This window comes from Vipera berus (genome assembly GCF_964194415.1).
Source record: "Vipera berus genome assembly, chromosome: 12".
Classification (NCBI taxonomy): Eukaryota; Metazoa; Chordata; class Lepidosauria; order Squamata; family Viperidae; genus Vipera; species Vipera berus.
Window position 1 is genome coordinate 2,411,034 of NC_138215.1, and position 18,502 is coordinate 2,429,535.

Here is an 18,502-nt window from a genome sequence, read left to right on the forward strand (position 1 = left end):
ATCACACATGTAATGTATTGGCCTTTTGTATATGATGTAAGTGTTTGCTCTTGTTGCACTGCTTGCTAATTGCTTGCATTCAGTTGCTAAATGCTAGTTTACGTGTATGTTGTAACGGTTGCTATCCGGTCCAGACTGGTTGTCTCCAGGCGGCTAAGTAGGTCTTTGGGAGGGAAACCTCTGCTTCAAACCTATTGGTCGCCGCCTATTGGCCAACCATATAAATAGCTGCGCAGCAGCTCCCTTGTTGCTTCTGTTCTGTTTGACCTTTAATAAAGCATGTTGCTGTTTTGAACCTTCCGTCTCGCTCAATGCCTGCAAGAACCAGCTACACAACAACACATACAAGGAAACTGTGAGCCTCAATTCAAGAGACAGAAAGTTTGGAAGTCCTTAGGATGGAGCTTTCTAGCTGTAATGAGTAACTTGTGGCAATCCCACTGTATCACTCTCAGATATTCACAATGAGTGATTTAACTACTCTACCTCTACAGGAATGCAGTCTCCTCTCCTACTCTCCAACATCAGATGAAGCCTGCATCACTTCACAATTGTTTTCAATCCGCAGAAAAGATAGTGGTACCAGGGCATTAAGCAACTGTTTCATTTTTTGAAAGCCTGCACAGTACAGCCACAGGTTGCCAAAATCCCTGGTGCAGGTGGTCCCCAGAAGATATCAGGGTTTCTTTCTTCTCCCTCACAGTAGCCTTAAAGACATTTGCTAATTAGAACAATGTAGTTGAACAGTCGACGATCACTTGACTATGAGCCAGCAGTGTGCAGCAGCAAACAAAAAAGCTAATACAATCCTGGGTTGTATAAACAGAGGCATAGAATCAAGATCATACGAAGTATTTTTACTGCTTTATAAAACCCTAGTAAGACCACACCCAGAGTTCTGCAGCCAATTTTGGTCACCATATCACAAAAAAGATGTTGAGAGTTTGGAAAAAATTCAGAGAAGAGCAACTAAGGTGATCAAAGGCCTGGAAACCAAAACATACAAAGAACGGCTTGGGTTTGGCTAGTCTGGAGAAAAGAAGAAATAGGGGAGACATGAAAGCAGTGTTCCAGTATCTGAGGGGCTGCCACAAGGCAGAGAAGGGCAGGTTGTTCACCAAAGCACCAGAGGGAAGGATGAGAAACAATGGTTGGAAGCTGATCAAAGAGAGAAGCAACCTTGAATTAAGGAGAAACTTCCTGACAGTGAGGACAATCAACCAGTGGAACAGCTTACCCCCAGAAATTGTGGGCACTCCATCACTGGAGAGTTTTAAGAAGAGACTAATCAGTCACTTGTCTGAGATGGTATAGGTTCTCCTGCTTGAGCAGGGGGCTGGACTAGAAGACCTCCAAGGTCCCTTCCAGTTCTATTCTATTCTATAATGGGGAGTGCAGTGGCTGAGCGGTTAAAGTCGCTGAGCTTGAAAGCTGACAGCTCAGATTTGAGCCCCGAGTGCTGCTCAACAAGGTCAGCTCCCATTATTTGCCTCAGTGCCTGCCCACCTAGCAGTTTGAATATATATGCTTTGGCATATAGTCATGCTGGCCACATGACCACAGTAATTGTCTTTGGACAACACTGGCTCCCTCAGCTAAGAAATGGAGATGAGCACCACCCCCAGAGTCAGAAACAATTGGACAAAAGGAAACCTTTACCTTTAGCTTTAGCTTTAATAGATATTTTGCTCATCTTTCACAGGTGCCAGTGTAAATACAGAATGAACCTCCCCTTTTTTGAAACTCCCCGTTTTATTTTGGAAAAAAATACTTCAAAATCAACTAAAGACAAAACTTGAGACATTCCTCAACCTCTTTTAGCTATTAGCTATGTAACAGCTGAACCTTAAGTTTGTTAACAAATCACCATAGCAACTCCTTAACTACCAGAGATACATCCTGCTACTGAACCACCTCATAAACCACCTCATAAATGTTTGAGGCACACACAATTATAGACAATGAATACATACATCAGCAGTTCTGAACTTCATGTAGGGCCAGGCAAGTTCATGGAAAATGTGTGTGAATTACTTGCTGTGGGTATCTTGAACTGATGTGCAGAGAAGGAGTTCTCAGATGGGGTCCAGTTTCTGGAGCACCCTTGGAAGGTGCTTCATAACTAAGCAGTGTGAATTGGGTGTTAGAAGCATTGTGGGAACTGTGATTTATCAATTATAAAAAAGTAAAATGCATGAGGTGTCCTGAATGTCATTAGTGAAATATTAAATACATAAAAGCAATAATTATTTACAGATGTTAGAAGGAATGTTGATATTTTCCTCACAAGCAACATTAGTAATCATTCTGACATTAAACGTAAATCTCATAACTACATTATAAACACTAATTTTGTACATAAAATATCTTAATGCTTTTAAATGCATTTTTTTGTTGTTATTGTTAGCTGCGAAGTCGTGTCCGACCCATCGCGACCCTATGGACAATGTTCCTCCAGGCCTTCCTGTCCTCTACCATCTTCTGGAGTCCATTTAAGCTCACGCCTACTGCTTCAGTGACTCCATCCAGCAACCTCATTCTCTGTCGTCCCCTTCTTCTATTGCCCTCAATCTTTCCCAGCATTAGGCTCTTCTCCAGTGAGTCCTTCCTTCTCATTAGGTGGCCAAAGTATTTGAGTTTCAGCTTCAGGATCTGGCCTTCTAAAGAGCAGTCAGGGTTGATCTCCTCTAGGACTGACCGGTTTGATCGCCTTGCAGTCCAAGGGACTCGCAGGAGTCTTCTCCAGCACCAGAGTTCAAAGGCCTCAATTCTTTGGCGCTCAGCCTTTCTTATGGTCCGGCTTTCACAGCCATACATTGCAACTGGGAAGACCATAGCCTTGACTATACGCACTTTTGTTGACAGGGTGATGTCTCTGCTTTTTAGTGTGCTGTCTAGATTTGCCATGGCTTTCCTCCCAAGGAGCAAGCGTCTTTTAATTTCTTGGCTGCAGTCCCCATCTGCAGTGATCTTGGAGCCCAGGAAAATAAAATCTGTCACTACCTCCATTTCTTCCCCATCTATTTGCCAGGAATTGAGAGGGCCGGATGCCATGATCTTGGTTTTCTTAATGTTAAGTTTCAACCCAAGTTTTGTACTCTCCTTCACCCGCAACAAGAGGCTCTTTAGTTCTTCTTCACTTTCTGCCATTAGAGTGGTATCATCTGCATATCTTAGGTTGTTGATATTTCTCCCGGCAATCTTAATTCCAACTTTTGATTCATCTAGCCCTGCCTTTCTCATGATGTGCTCTGCATATAAGTTAAATAGGCAGGGCGACAGTATACACCCTTGCCGGACTCCTTTCCTAATTTTGAACCAATCAGTGGTTCCGTGTCCAGTTCTCACTGTTGCTTCTTGGCCCACATATAGGTTTCTCAAGAGACAAATAAGATGGTCTGGTACGCCCATCTCTTTAAGAACTTGCCACAGTTTGTTATGATCCACACAGTCAAAGGCTTTAGCATAGTCAATGAAGCAGAAGTAGATGTTTTTCTGGAACTCTCTAGCTTTCTCCATGATCCAGCATACGTTGACAATTTGATCTCTGCCTCTTCAAAATCCTGCCTGTACTTCTGGTAGTTCTCGATCCACATACTGCTGGAGTCTAGCTTGTAGGATTTTAAGCATAACTATACTAGCATGGGAGGGACGTGGTGGCTCAGTGGGTTAGGACGCTGAGCTTGTCGATCTGAAGGTCGGCAGTTTGGCGGGTCGAATCCCGAGTGCCGCGTAACAGAGTGAGCGCCTGTTACTCGTCCCAGCGTCTGCCCACCTAGCAGTTCGAAAGCACGTAAAAATGCAAGTAGAAAAATAGGGACCACTACGGTGGGAAGGTAACAGCGTTCCGTGCGCCTTTGGCGTCTAGTCATGCCAGCCACATGACCACGGAGACGTCCTCGGACAAGCGCTGGCTCTTCGGCTTTGAAACGGAGATGAGCACCGGCCCCTAGAGTTGGAAACGACTAGCACACATGTGCGGGGGAACCTTTACCTTTATACTAGCATGAGAAATGAGTGTAATGGTGCGATAGTTTGAACATTCTTTGGCACTGCCTTTCTTTGGAATTGGAATGTAAACTGATCTTTTCCAATCCTGTGGCCACTGTTGAGTTTTCCAAATTTGCTGGCAAATTGAGTGTAGCACTTTTACTGCATCGTCTTTTAAGATTTTGAATAGCTCAGCTGGAATACTCTCACCTCCACTAGCTTTGTTGTTGCTCAGCTTTTCTAAGGTCCACTTCACTTCACATTCTAGGATGTCTGGCTCGAGGTCAGTGACCACCTCATTGTGATTATCAGGGACGTTAAGCTCATTCCTGTATAGTTCTTCTGTGTAATTTTGCCACCTCTTCTTAATCTCTTCTGCCTCTTGTTAGGTCCCTGCCATTTTGGTCCTTTATCATGCCCATTTTTGCATTAAACGTTCCCTTCATCTCTCCAATTTTCTTGTAAAGATCTCTGGTCCTCCCTATTCTATTGTTTTCTTCTATTTCTTTGCACTGTTCATTTAAGAAGGCATTCTTATCTCTTCTAGCTATTCTCTGGAATTCTGCATTCAATTGGGCGTATCTTTCTTTTTCTCCCTTGCCTTTCGCTTCCCTCCTTTCCTCAGCTATTTGCAAAGCTTCCTCAGACAGTCATTTTGCTTTCTTGCATTTCTTTTTCTTTGGGATGGTTTTAGTTGCTACCTCTTGTACAATGTTGCGAACCTCCATTCATAGTTCTTCAGGCACTCTGTCTATCAGATCTAATTCCTTAAATCTATTTGTCACCTCTACTGTATACTCAACAGGGATACGATTTAATTCATACCTGAGTGGCCTACTTTCTTCAGTTTAAGCCTAAACTTTGCAATGAGAAACTCATGGTCTGAGCCACAGTCAGCTCCTGGTCTTGTTTTTACTGACTGTATAGAGCTTCTCCATCTTTGGCTGCAGAGCATATAGTCAATCTCATTTCTGTGTTGACCGTCTCGTGAGGTCGATGTGTAGAGCCGTCTCTTGGGTTGTTGGAAAAGAGTGTTTGCTATGACCATCGTATTCTCTTGACAAAATTCTATCAGCCTGTGCCCTGCTTCATTTTGTACTCCAAGGCCAAACTTGCCTGTTATTCCGGTTATCTTTTGGCTTCCTACTTTAGCATTCCAATCCCCCATGATGATAAGGACATCATTATTTGGTGTTAATTCTATAAGGTGCTGTAGGGCTTCATAGAACCGGTCAATTTCATCCTCTTCAGCACTGGTAGTTGGGGCATAGACTTGGACTACTGTGATATTGAATGGTTTGCCTTGGATTCGAACTGAGATCATTCTGTCATTTTGAGGATTGTATCCCAGTATTGCTTTTCCTACTCTTTTATTGACTATGAAGGCTACTTCATTTCTTCTGAGGGATTCTTGCCCGCAGTAGTATACCTGATGGTCATCTGAATTAAATTCACCCTGTAATGTAGTGGGTCCGACACAAGGAAGAGACGTCAGCCGGAGTACGTGTTCAGCTCTTTATTGGAAGGGGGTAGCGTACTGAGGGATGAGGTTTACCTGGCCTCCTTAAATACCTGGCCCGGTAGGCAAACAGCTGAAACTGGGTTTCCCGCCAAAACCGTTCAGGCCAACGCCTCCTGGTGGCTGTTGCTATGCAGGTGCCTGCATACATAACACCCCTCCCCCCTTAGAGAAGAACCACGTACAACTATAAACAATATTAACTATATACAACGTGTGTTAATACAAGGCAACTGTGGGGTGGTAACTTGCACACATAGTCTGCTAAATAGGCCGGTGTCCTGTGGGGCCGGGTGGACCGTCTGGGTGTGGCTTGGCCCTGTACTTGGACAGCCGGTTCGTGGAGTCTCTGTGCTGGGTTGAGCAGAGCTGGTTGCAGGAGGCCCTCCTCCTCTGGTTCCGGTTCTGGGTTGTTTCTGGTTGGGCTGGGGTGTGACTGCTCTGTTGGGCGTGTGTGGTGCACTCAGGGACCCTTGCTCTGAGCTGGTCAATGTGACGCCTTATGTGTCTGTCCCCCTCCACCCCCACGATGTAAGAGAGGGGTCCGGTTTTCTCAACCACTGTCCCCGGAACCCATGGATGCCCTGACCCGTAGTTCCTTGCCCAGACCAGGTCCCCCATGTTGAGAACCCTGTGTACTGGTGATGATGATGATGATGATGATGATGATGGTGGCCTATCTGTCTCAGCTGCTACTCGGTCCGGGTGCAAAGGGTCCAGCTTGGTGATGAGATGCCATCCCCATCGAAGTTCTGCTGGGCTCTTTCCAGTAGCAACGTACGGTGTAGTGTGTTGGGCGAGTAGGAATTTTGCCACTCTGTGATGCCAGTCCCCGCTAATGATGCGCCGGAGTGCGTCTTTGGTCGTCCTTACCATCCGTTCAGCTTGCCCGTTGGTCGATGGATGAAAAGGCGCAGAGGTAGCATGCCTAATCCAATTCGCCTTCAAGAACGCCTGGAAATCATTAGCGGTAAACTGAGGCCCGTTATCAGACACAATTACGTCAGGGAGGCCGTGTGTGGCAAAGAGAGCTCTGAGCACCTGGATTGTCCTACCCGAGGTCATGTTGGGAACAGGGACTACCTCCAGCCACTTGGAGTGGCTGTCCACTACTACTAAGAACAGTTGGCCCTGAAATGGCCCTGCATAGTCAATGTGGATGCGGGACCAGGGTGTGTGTGTGGCCTCCCACCTGTGTACTGGTGCGTGTGGCATTTCTGGCCTGGATCTCTGGCACGTGTAACAGGCCTTGACCCGTTCCTCAATGTCCTTGTCCAGGCCTGGCCAGTGCCTTCATCCTAACCACCCCCGGGTGTCCCTCATGTAAGGAGTCCAATACGTTGCCCCGGACTGCGGTGGGAATAATGACCCTGCTTCCCCAGAGGAGGCAACCCCTGTGCGTGGAGAGCTCGTTGCGCCTGGTGAAATAGGCCAACTCAGGCCCCAGGGACTTGTCCTGCCACCCTGTGCAAACCCATGCGTGTACCCTGCTCATGATGTTGTCGGTGGCTGTGTTGCTGGCAATGTCCTTGGCATGGACTGGGCATTCTGGTAGTTCCTGCAGAGCTAGGATCTGTGTTGCTGGTGCCGGGTCTGGTTCAGTGGTGTCAATGGGTAGCCTACTTAGGCCGTCTGCGTGGCCCATCTCCTTCCCTGGCTTGTGCACCAGCTTGCAATTGTAGGCTGCAAGGAAGATGGACCACCGGAGCATTCTGGGGGACAGAATTTGGGGCGTCTGCCTGTCCGTTGTGAACAGGCCCAGGAGTAGTTTGTGGTCCGTGTAAACAGTGAACTCCCTGCCATACAGATAATCGTGGAATTTTTTGATTCCTGCCACGATCGCCAGGCCTTCCCTGTCAATTTGGGCGTAGTTTCTTTCTGCTCCAGACAGCGTCCTGGAATAGTAGGCTATGGGGATTTGAGCCCCATTAGGCTCGAGGTGACTGAGTACTGTACCCACACCATAAGGGGATGCATCGCATGCAATGCATATGGGCTTTGTCTCGATGAACTGGGTTACTGTGGACTTGTCCGACAGTAGTGCTTTTAAAGCCCTGAAGCTTTGGTCGTGGGCGGAAGTCCAGACCCATGCTGCCTGCTTGTCCAGTAACCTGTGAAGTAGCTCTGCAATGGCTGCCTTGTGTGGAAGGAATGCATGATAGAAGTTCATCAGGCCCAGGAATGTCTGTAGCTCCGCCTTGTTCTTGGGTGTGGGTGCTAGTTTGATTGCCCTCACCTTGGACTCTGTGGGGTGGATTCCCTTGGCATCTACCCTGAATCCCAAGAATTCTGTGGAGGGAACACCTATGCTGCATTACTCCTTCTTTAGCTTGAGGCCAGCTGTGCGCAGCCTGGACAGTACCTCCCTCAGCCTACCTGCCAGCTCATCTGCTGATGCTCCTGCAATCAGGATGTCATCAAAATAGGGGCAGACTCCTGGGATGCCCCTGAGTGTTTTCTCCATGACTTCCTGGAAAATGCCAGGAGCTACGCTGATCCCAAACTGCAGCCTGTTCACCCGGAACGCTCCCCTGTGTGTTACTATGGTTTGAATGTCAGCTGTTGCCCTGGTAACCGTGAGTTGCTGGTACACCTGTGCAAGATCAAGCCTTGCAAAAATGGTGCCGCCTTGGAGGGAAGCGAGAACGTGGCTGACCGTGGGGACCAGGTAAGCGTGCGGGTTTAGGGCGCGGTTCACCGAGCACTTGTAGTCGCCGCAGATCCTTATTTCCCCGTTGGATTTGAGGGGGGGTGACGATTGGGGTTTCCCACTCCCCCCCATCTACGGGCTCTAAGATTCCCTGGGCCACCAGCTTATCCAGTTCGCACTCAATTTTGTGTTTGAGTGCGAAGGGGACTCGCCGCGGCCGGACCCTGACGGGGAGAACATTTGAGTTAAGCTTGAATGAGATGGGGGGCCCTGTGTACCTGCCCAGCATTCCGTCGAAGACGTCTGCGAACTCCTTGCAGACGGCCTCAACAGAGTCTCCCTGGATCCGGTGGATCCCGCAGACTGTGATTCCCAGGGCCTCAAACCAGTCTAGACCGACCAGGCTGGCTCTCCGGCCCTCTACCACTACAACCTCCAGGTGCTCTTCGCAACCCTTAAACCCCACCGAGACGGTAGCCTCCCCCTTTACCTTGACCGGCGAATTTTGAAAATCGGTCAGGGTTAAATTTGTAGGCCGTAATTTAATCCACTGCTTGCTCCGGCTATTAATATAGTTAAGGGTCTCGTCTGAAATGATTGAGACCGCTGATCCGGAGTCAAGCTCCATGCTGCAAGGGACGCCTTGCAAGCGGATTGTTAATCTAATTTTGGGTTTGAGCAGCCGGTGGCTACCCGTGTGGTTAATGGCCAGCCGGCTCTCAACATAGCCAATTCGCGTTTTGGTCGGGGCCCCAGTACCTTCAAACGGCGATTCCTCCGGTTGCAGCTCGTGGATCTCCTCTCGGGGGCAGCGGCTACGACAGACCGTGGCTATGTGGCCTGTTTTCTTGCAGGCCCGACACGTGGCCGACCGGAACTTACAGAGGCTGCGCACGTGGTTCCCACCACACCCTGCGCACTTCTGAGGGTTAGCGGCGTTGCTGGGAGGCCTGGGCTTGTCTGGGCGTCTGACTTGCTGGTCGGGGGTCGACTTCCGCTGGAGGAGGTCGATGCTCTGGTCGTCTTTGGCTGTGGCAACCTGCCAGTGGATGCTGGCCGCCTGGCTGCCGGTCCAGGTCTCCTGGACTGCTTGGACGGCCCCGCAGGCCGCTTCATGGGACAGGATGGCATCTTCGGCTTCCTGAAGCGAAACCTCCTCTCTTTCGAACAGGCACTCTTGCAGCCGCCTGTCTCGTAGGCCGCAGATCAGCCGGTCCTGTAGCCGCTCCTCCAAGTTCGAAAACCTGCAGGCGACGGTGGCTTCTCGTAGGAATTCGGCACTGGACTCATCGGGGCGCTGGTCCCTTTTTTCGAACTGTGACCTCGCGGCCACTTTGGAGCGCCGGGGCCGGACGTTGGCGTTGAGCTTGGCCACAAGGTCCCGGTACGCGATGGTATTGATTGCTTCTGGGGCGAACAGGTTCGTGGCGATCTCTAGGAGTGCAGGCCCCCCGATGCAGAGCAGAGCTGCCGCCTTCGTGCCGTCCTCCGAGATCTGGTTGAAGCGCATGTACAGTTCGGCGTGAGCCAGGTACCGGGCCCATGTCTCGGGGTGGCGGGTGTCGAATTTGCGGGGTTGTCCGGCCCTTGCCATCGTGGCGTTGGTTTCGGGTCTTGAGTCACGGATGCGGTGACCAACATGGTCCAGTTGGCTGGCGGTCGCATTGGGAGGAAGGGGAAGATTCCTCCTTCCTTCAGCATGCAGTGCGCTCCCCAAGTGACTTCAGCTCCTTGTCGGCAGCAATCCCACCTTCGTCGCCACTGTAATGTAGTGGGTCCGACGCAAGGAAGAGACGCCAGCCGGAGTACGTGTTCAGCTCTTTATTGGAAGGGGGTAGCATACTGAGGGATGAGGGTTACCTGGCCTCCTTAAATACCTGGCCCGGTAGGTGAACAGCCAATGGGGTTGGCCCTAGGTTTCCCGCCAAAACTGGGTTTCCCGCCAAAACCGTTCAGGCCAACGCCCCCTGGTGACTGTTGCTATGCAGGTGCCTGCATACATAACACACCCATTCCTGTCCATTTTAGTTCGCTGATACCTAAGATGTCGATGTTTAGTCTTGTCATCTCTTGTTTGACCACGTCCAGCTTTCCTTGATTCATGGATCTTACATTCCAGGTTCCTATGGAGAAAAAATCTTTACAGCATCGGACTTTCCTTTCACCACCAGACACATCCACAGCTGAGCATCCTTTTGGCTTTGGCCCAGTCGCTTCATTTTTTCTGGCGCTACTAGTACTAGCCCTCTGCTCTTCCCCAGTAGCATATTGGACACCTTCCGACCTGAGGGGCTTATCTTCCAGTGTCATATCATTTTTCCTTTTGGTACTGTCCATGGGGTTTTCATGGCAAAGATACTGGAGTGGGTTGCCATTTCCTTCTCCAGTGGATCACGTTTTGTCAGAACTCTCTGCTATGACCTTTCCGCCTTGGGTGGCCCTGCACGGCATAGCTCATAGCTTCATTGAATTACGCAAGCCCCTTCGCCACGACAAGGCAGTAATCCATGAAGGGGTTTAAATGCATAGAACTATAAAATACAACCCCTCAATGACTGATTATACTGCACACCTGATTCAATGAAGAAAATCTCAATATTCAAGTTATCTAATTGACCAAACTGATGAATATCAATCAATTCTAAAAAGTGTTCTGGTCAAATATTTTTTTTCCTTAAATGATGCAGTTCCTTATTTTTAATTTTCTGCCACATACCACACCTTAAAGAACCACATTTTTACAAAGGACCTATGAGTCTTTTCCTCTTTAGAAGCCATAATTATTTTGCTTCTGCTTGCAGAAATCCAAGCTGATTTGTAATGCCAACTCCTCTGCCTGGCTTTTATAAAATCTCACAGCAGTAGGATTAAAATGTTCCACAGCAATAGATATCCCAATGATACCTCAAATCCAAGGTAATTTACTAGGGAATAAAAAGTGCAAATGGCAGTTGTGACCATTTGATCAAAAGGTTATATATTGGTTTGTGTTTTTTTGCTTTAAAAACATTAAAAAGAGGAGGGGCATCAAGAGCAGGATCATGACTGCCATGTAGCTGATTTTTAACCACATATCCCCACCCTGTGGACAGCCCTGCATGGGTCTTTTTCAAAGGTATTTCTGTTCAAGATAAGCATATCTCCCATGCTACTACCAAAGCATGAGGCTCTTGAGCTTGGGCCAATAAAAAAATATGAAAAAAGTCTCAGACAAGCCCCATTTCCATGAAGATAAAGAGAGGAAGGAGGGAAGCATATTCAGATTTGCAAGATTCTGTTCTACAGTTGTTACAATAAAAGTGGTCTTGACCTATATGGCCTTAGTTACCTGGTCTGCTCTAACTTGTAGGACTGAATCAAACCAATCACATGTAAATGATTTTTTTCTACCAAATTGTCCATTTGGTAGAAAATGGACATTTAAACCACTTTGTTTATCCTCTTGAAAAATGGACAAAGGGTGCCTTGATTTTCCAGACCAGAAACATCAGGGTATAACTGTCTATGGAGATTCTCAGTCATCCAGGTCATGGTTGTCCCAGAGGTGCTTTTTCAAAAGGCAACTAGACTTCCTTTGTTGAGAGAGGGCTGTTCAATTTTGACATAAATGGCCTCTTTGACTCCTTTTTTCAAACCAGCAGTCTTTGAAATAGTGGTCTTTGTCTTTGAAATGCAGATGGACTGTTGAATTCTGTCCTGATGGGTTTGTTCTCCTATGTTGTGCCATGCGTTTGTGGAGTGGTTGTTTTGTTTCTCCAATGTATGGATCGGCACATGTCTCACTGCATTGTATTGCCATATATCACATTGCTTAGTTTGTGTCTACCGTAGGTGTTTTATTCTTGGTGATGACAATATTGCTTCATTTGTTGTTCTCTTCTTTGCCTGTTGTAGAAGAGATCCTGCTGGGTGTTTTGGGGGATTTGATGAAGGCCCAGTTGGGATAGCCACAAGTTTCTTTGATGTGTTTTAGTTTCAGTCAGAACTGAAGAAGCTTCTTGGATGAGAAGCGAAACATCAAGGAAAAACAAAGTCCAGTTGCCTTTTGAAAAAGCACCTTTGGGATATCAGAATGTAACCTAACCCCCTTGCTGGGTAGACCATAAACTTCAAATAACTCTTTTTAAAAGCTCCACATGCATTGGAATGCTGTGCCAGTGGATTTACTATAATTTTGTTAGAATAATTTGACCCTTCCCTGCATTGCTGGTCAACAAGAACTAGAATCAAACTTCTTTTTGATTCCAAAGACAGTGAACAGACCACAGGATATCAGGAATACATAATTAGAATATCAAAATGCCCTTGAAAAAGGAAGGGACCCTAACCAGTTTCCCCCTTCCCCACCAGCACTCCAGGCAGCCAGGAAAGGCTGGAGAGGAAATCTGGCTGCAACAGGGCCTAGCTAAACTAGGGGAAGGGAAACCAAACTTAACTTTTGGGGGGGGGGGGTCAGTTGCTCAGTCCAGCTGAAGCGGGGGAGGGGAGAGGGGTAGAAGGCCACCAGTGGGGAAAAAAATCTATTTTATTGAAGGTGCCCAAGGAAAGACATGGTTCCACATGATGGCACAACACATAGTTAAAAAAAGATAAAATAGGAAAAACCCAATGCAATTCTGGCTGGTTTCCAACCTTGCCTGAGGCAGCTGCCCTCAGCCGGACTCCAGCTGCCTCTCAAAAGGCCCACAGCCCCTTCCCGCCAAATCTGAGAGAATTCGCTTCTTCTCCTTTATTGGCTGTTAGGGGTCAGGTGACCTCCTCCAGGCCCAGCTTGTGATTTAAAGGGCCAGCCCAGCATCTAATCAGGGCACAGGGTTCTCTGAGAATGTCTTAAAGTGGATTAATACTCAAATCTCCCTGCAAGACGAGCATGTGGAGAGAATGAATCCCACCTGCAGGACTCAGACCCTGAAATGGCCCAGGAAGAGCCTGATCCTTCTTCCAGGTTTAAAGAGTGTAAACAGCTTAAGAAGACATTTTGGCTGAAGCAGGGGAACCAAGTCAAAATGTCAAAGATTTCAAATAGCAATAGGAACAGTACTTAGACTTATATATGGATTCACAGTGCCTTACAGCCCTCTCTAAGCAGTTTACAGAGTCAGCCTATTGCTCACCCCCCAACAATCTGGGTCCTCATTTTACCAGCCTTGGAAGGATGGAAGGCTCAGTCAACTGTGAGCCACGTCTCCTTTGCCACCAAGCAAAAAAAACTCTATGGACAAATCAAGAGATTTGGTAATTTTGGTAATGTAAAAGGTAAGAGAAATAAGAAAACTGACACTAAGCATCCTAAAAAGCTAGGATTAAAAGAAATACAGGTAGTCCTCATTTAACAACCACAGCTGGGTCCAATAACTCTGTTGTTAAGTGGGAAATCAAGCGACCACAATTGTGCTTACCTTCCCTTGCCCTTTGGAATGCTCACCCAGTGCCAGATAATGAGCAAGAAGGGAATTAATGTTTGGATTTACATTAATTGGAGGGGAAAGGATTAGAGGAGAGTAAGCATACACATTAAAGCGATGCACTGGCACCCGCAGACGAGCACACTATACAAACATCTTGGTGTAGTTCCCATTGTGCACCTCTTACTCTTTTGTAATTCCTTTCTCTGAAAGTAAATTTCGGATGAATAGATCAAAATCCAATTCACCTTTCTTTGCCTTGAATTTTTGCAGAAGTGGGCAGTCTTTCCATCTAGAATTCTAGATCAGGGGTAGGCAACCTTGGCTCTTTTATGACTCATGGACTTCAACTCCCAGAATTCCTGAGCTCAGGAATTCTGGGGAAGTGCATGAGTCATAAAAGAGCCAAGGTTGTGTGCCCCTGATCTAGAATAGATGGAGCCACCTATGTGGTCCATCTTAGAGTGGACCACATAAAACTCTTCTTTTTTTGCCCCTCCCCTCATTTGCTGCTTCAGGGCTTTCTTTGAGAAGAGATGTAACTTCATAGATCACTAATTGCTTTTACTCCAGACTGGAAAGAGTCTTGGACAGGGCAGGCCTGAGTCTTTCAGATTCAGCAGTATACAAATAAAATTAATTAATTAATAAAAATAAATATTTCCTGGCAACGAGAGAAATTTCTCAGGCTATTATGGTCCATAATTCTATTTCTATGTAAGCTTTATTTTTAACAAATGTTTTAGAAACATTTATCTCCCGACCCTGATATATAGATTCCCTAAACCCACATCAGCTGGGGAATTTTGAGAGTTTAAGTTGATGCAACATAAAGTTGCCAAGATTGAGAAACACTGCCATAAACTATTTGCATTATTTATTACATTCTCTGGAATGTCAAGAATTAGCATTACCAAAATCTGCCAGCAAGCCACCAAAATATGAATATATAATTATTTCCATCATTTTGGCACAAAGAAGCCAGGCATGCAAACTATAGCTTGACATATTTAAATAAGTTTCTTCCTCCTCCTCCTATGTAAAAAATATTTGAAAAGTATTTTACAGGAAAAACTGCACTGGGAGAAACACACCGCAGGGAAAAGGTTTGCCAGGGCTGGGCACTGGGGGCAGGTGATGAGCAGGAGGGGCTGCTGGTATCAGCCAGATGGGAGGGGGCTGCTGCTGACTTTGCTACTGGCAGAACTGTGTCTCCCTGCTGGAGAAAATAGTCTACCCCAGCTGTGTGTTTAGATCAGTGTATCTCAACCTCAGCAGCGTTAAGAGGTGTGCATTTCAACTCACAAAATTCTGCAGCCAGCCTTAAACTTGCTGAGGTTGAGAAGCAGAGGTTAAGATGGTGGCCTTTGAGGGCTAGAGACAGTGCCGAAGGCAACAGCCCATAAGTGCCCTTCATTCAAACAGATGGACAGAGTGAGGGATGTTGAAGACATTGGAGTCCAACCCCCTGCCCAAGGCAGGAGTCTTTATCCCATCCTGGACAAATAAATGTCCAACCTTTTCTTGAAAACCTCCTCTGATGGAGCACCCACAACTACAGGAGGCCAGCTGTTCCATTGGTTAATTGCCTTCATTGTCAGGAAATTCCTTAGTTCCAGGTTAGCTCTCTCTTCAATGAACTTCAACCCATTGCTTCTTGCCTTCTGATGCTTTGGAGAACAAGTCAACCCACATTTCTATCACTGCCTGACAATTTTAGAAGACTGTTATCATGTCACCCTAATCCTTCTCTTCATTAGGCTAGACGAACCCAGTTCCCTTAGCCATTCATCATATGGTTTACACATAAGGACTCCTGCCTTGGGCAGGGGATTGAACTAGAACTAGGTCTCTTCCCGTCCTGATTCTATGATCTAGGACTGGTGGGTAGAGGGGGTGAGCCCTGGATACCTTCTCTACAATTTATGATTACCTCCCAAGACCTAGACCAGAATTTCTTCAATGATAATATCTAGACCTTATTGAAGCGGTTCACATTATGATCAAAAGAAACATAAAATCAGATACTTTTTCTTTTGGCCATAAATTGGATTGTGAGGAGAGTCTTCAATTTACATTCTTCATTGAAAGAACCCTTTAGATGTGTTCTTCATTCCTTCCATACCTCTTCAGACTCTGCCTGCAGCTCTTCTCACCTACTCCCTGGAGGGAACCATAAAGATCACCAAGTCATCCCCATGCCTCACAAGCAATGCCAAGGGAGGACATTTGGAGCACAGTTTCAGCCACTGGGATGCCTGAGAAATAAGTCCTTTCACTGTGTGTGGGTCTCTTCCTCCCCCAAACACACAAACAGGCCCAATTCCCAGAAGACAGGAAAGCAGAAGTACATTGGGAAGTCTGAAATTTGTATTATTGGGGCTGGAAAAGCAAGGAGCCAACAGTTTACAAGGGGTTAGTTCTGCAGATTTAAGTTTCTAACTCACTGGTTTCAGATGGAGGGGTAATACAAACTGAATAAAACAGAAGATGGATTTAGGTTTCTAAGGCAGTGTTTCTCAACCTTAGCAGATGTGAGGACTGCAACATGGCTGGCTGCGGAATTCTAGGAGTTGAAGTCCACACATCTTCAAGCGGCCGACATTGAGAAATCCCGCTCTAAGGAATGAAAGGCTCTGAGAAGCCATTCCTAAATAACTTGTAGGAGAAAAACAATACTAGGTAGGGAACATTACAGTAGATGGCCCACTTTTCCTCACCCTGGAACATCTGTATGAATGAGGACATTACCGGTTCTTATAAACCTCATAGCCCCGTCCACAACCCCCTGGGCGATCCTGGCTGGCCCTTGGTCAGTCTGCCTTCACAGTCAACTGTATCTGACTCTGCTGCAAAGTGAATATAATAATAATATTGCTAAGCACATTGGTTTGTGCTTAAATTGTAAGCCGCCCTGAGTCTTCGGAGAAGGGCGGGATATAAATGGGATTAAAATAAAAAATAAAAATAATAAATGGGGAGCAAAATAAAAATAGACTTACTCCCTGTTAATCGATCCCTTGACAGAATGCATCTCTAGATACTAAGCATGAAGCATACGCTTAAAAGGTAAATACAGCTTGGTCTAGTTGTTGCTGTGCAGTGACAGTCCAGCGCCTTCAAACTCTCAGTCTGCGGAATTGCTACACCAGGAGAAAAAAGGCCAACCCTGAAATCTGCTTGGTGGCAAGCAAAACACAATCATTTGTCCACGTGGAAGCGCCTTCCCTCCATAAGTCACCATTTGCTATGCTCCAGCCTTCAAGCTCTCCTCAGCCTGGGGAAAAATGAGGGGTCGTTTCAAATCATTCGCACAAATACAAACGGCAGACTTTCTCCAAAAACCACCACGTCTGCAGAAGACAATTTTCCATCCCTTTTGTTCTAAGGCCTCAGAAGGCAGTGTTTTTGCTGCTGGAGTTGAAACTGAGCACAAAAAAAGATGTCAAATATAAGTGAAGCAAGAGGGAGGGAGGGAGGGAGAGAGAGAGAGAGAGAGAGAGAGAAAGAAAGAAAGAAAGAAAGAAAGAAAGAAAGAAAGAAAGAAAGAAAGAAAGAAAGAAAGAAAGAAAGAAAGAAAGAAAGAAAGAAAGAAAGAAAGAAAGAAAGAAAGAAAGAAAGAAAGAAAGAGTTCTTTCAGCCAGAACAACCCCGCCTGCCCCAGCCCTGGCTATACAATGGTGTTTAAATTTGCAGGAACACGGCCAATAAGAAGTTGAAATTTCACCCTCTCCCTCCTCCTCCTCTGTAACTTAATACGCTGTCTTCAGCGGTGCATTGAACCCATATGTGGCGGCCAGGCTGCCTCTTAAAAAAAGAAAAAAGAATCATGAGACCCGAGAAGGTGGCTCCAGCAAATTTTATTAACCAAACCTCTAAAAGCCTCCAGTGAGGACCCAGGCTGTGAATGAGCAGAAGCATTTCAAAAGCTCCATTAAGAACACCTTCCTTTCCCTCCTTCTGCCAAAGCAACAAATTGAACTATCGCAAACGGGGTCCAGCTGCCAAACGCCAAAGCTGCAATCCGAGAGAGAGAGAGAGAGAGAAACTTTTTTGGGGGAAAAGGAGCATCCTCATTCAAGCCTCGTGGAGAGGCACCCGTGACAGATGGAATAAATAATGGAACAAATAACAGAGCAAGCGAGCCCACCGGCGAATCCTCTGGGCGAGACTGACGGGAGGCTGCAGAGATCAGGCAGGCTTACCTGTCAGGAGGCTAACGGCCCAGGCCAGCAGCACCCCTCGGCAGGCCTCCATGGGGCACCCAGAGACGTCCCGGGCTGCCTGGTCAGCCCACGCGCAGAGGTCGCCCTCGGTGCAAAGCAGCCTGCGTATCCCGCAACTCTCTCCCCACTCCTGACAGAAGCAGCTCTTGAGAGGAAGTGGGAGGGGCGGGGCCGCAGGAGCTGCAGGAGCAGAGAAGCCGGGGGGGGAGGGGGGCGGGGGGGGCAGGGGCTTAGCGCCCGGGGCTGTGCCGGCAGCAAGGATTCCCCAGCCCTGGCTGCAGGAGCGGCAGCCTTCTTCGTGGAAAGCCCTCCGGCGAGGACTCGTCCGCAGCGGCAAAGCAAACTTTTCCTCCTAAGCCGCACTCGCAATTTCGAGGTGCTCTTGCCAAGAAGGAGACCGTGGAAACATTGAGCATCATATTAAGTGGCGGGGGGAGAAGGGAGCATTTACTTCGAAAAACTGGAAGCGAACCTGCCAATTTTGCAATGTTTTGTTCAAACAAGTCAGCATTTGATCACTTGAAAATGGTCAGTTTGAAGATTTCAAAATGAATTTTTAGATTAGGAAAGTGGGTTAAAAAGCATGTTTGCCAGTCATCTATTTACAATCAGCCGGCTCCTCTCTTTGCTGAGTTACACATTTTTGAGCTGCTGCAAAAATCTGCCACATCTTTCAAACTGCTTTTATTCCAATAAAAGTTTGGTCAATTCC

At 47.0% G+C, this 18,502-nt stretch overlaps 1 protein-coding gene across 1 annotated transcript in view; it reads right to left on the minus strand.

Moving 5' to 3' along the window:
• The window catches only part of ITGA11 (integrin subunit alpha 11), a gene marked incomplete at its 5' end in the record, with an annotated part of 163,107 nt that extends 145,286 nt beyond the window's left edge, over positions 1-17,821 (minus strand). Inside the window, one exon of the mRNA XM_081337310.1 lies at positions 17,770-17,821. Within this exon, the coding sequence (XP_081193436.1) occupies positions 17,770-17,821 (52 nt within the window). The remainder of the gene's footprint in view (positions 1-17,769) is intronic.
• Between the last annotated feature and the right edge of the window lie 681 nt (positions 17,822-18,502).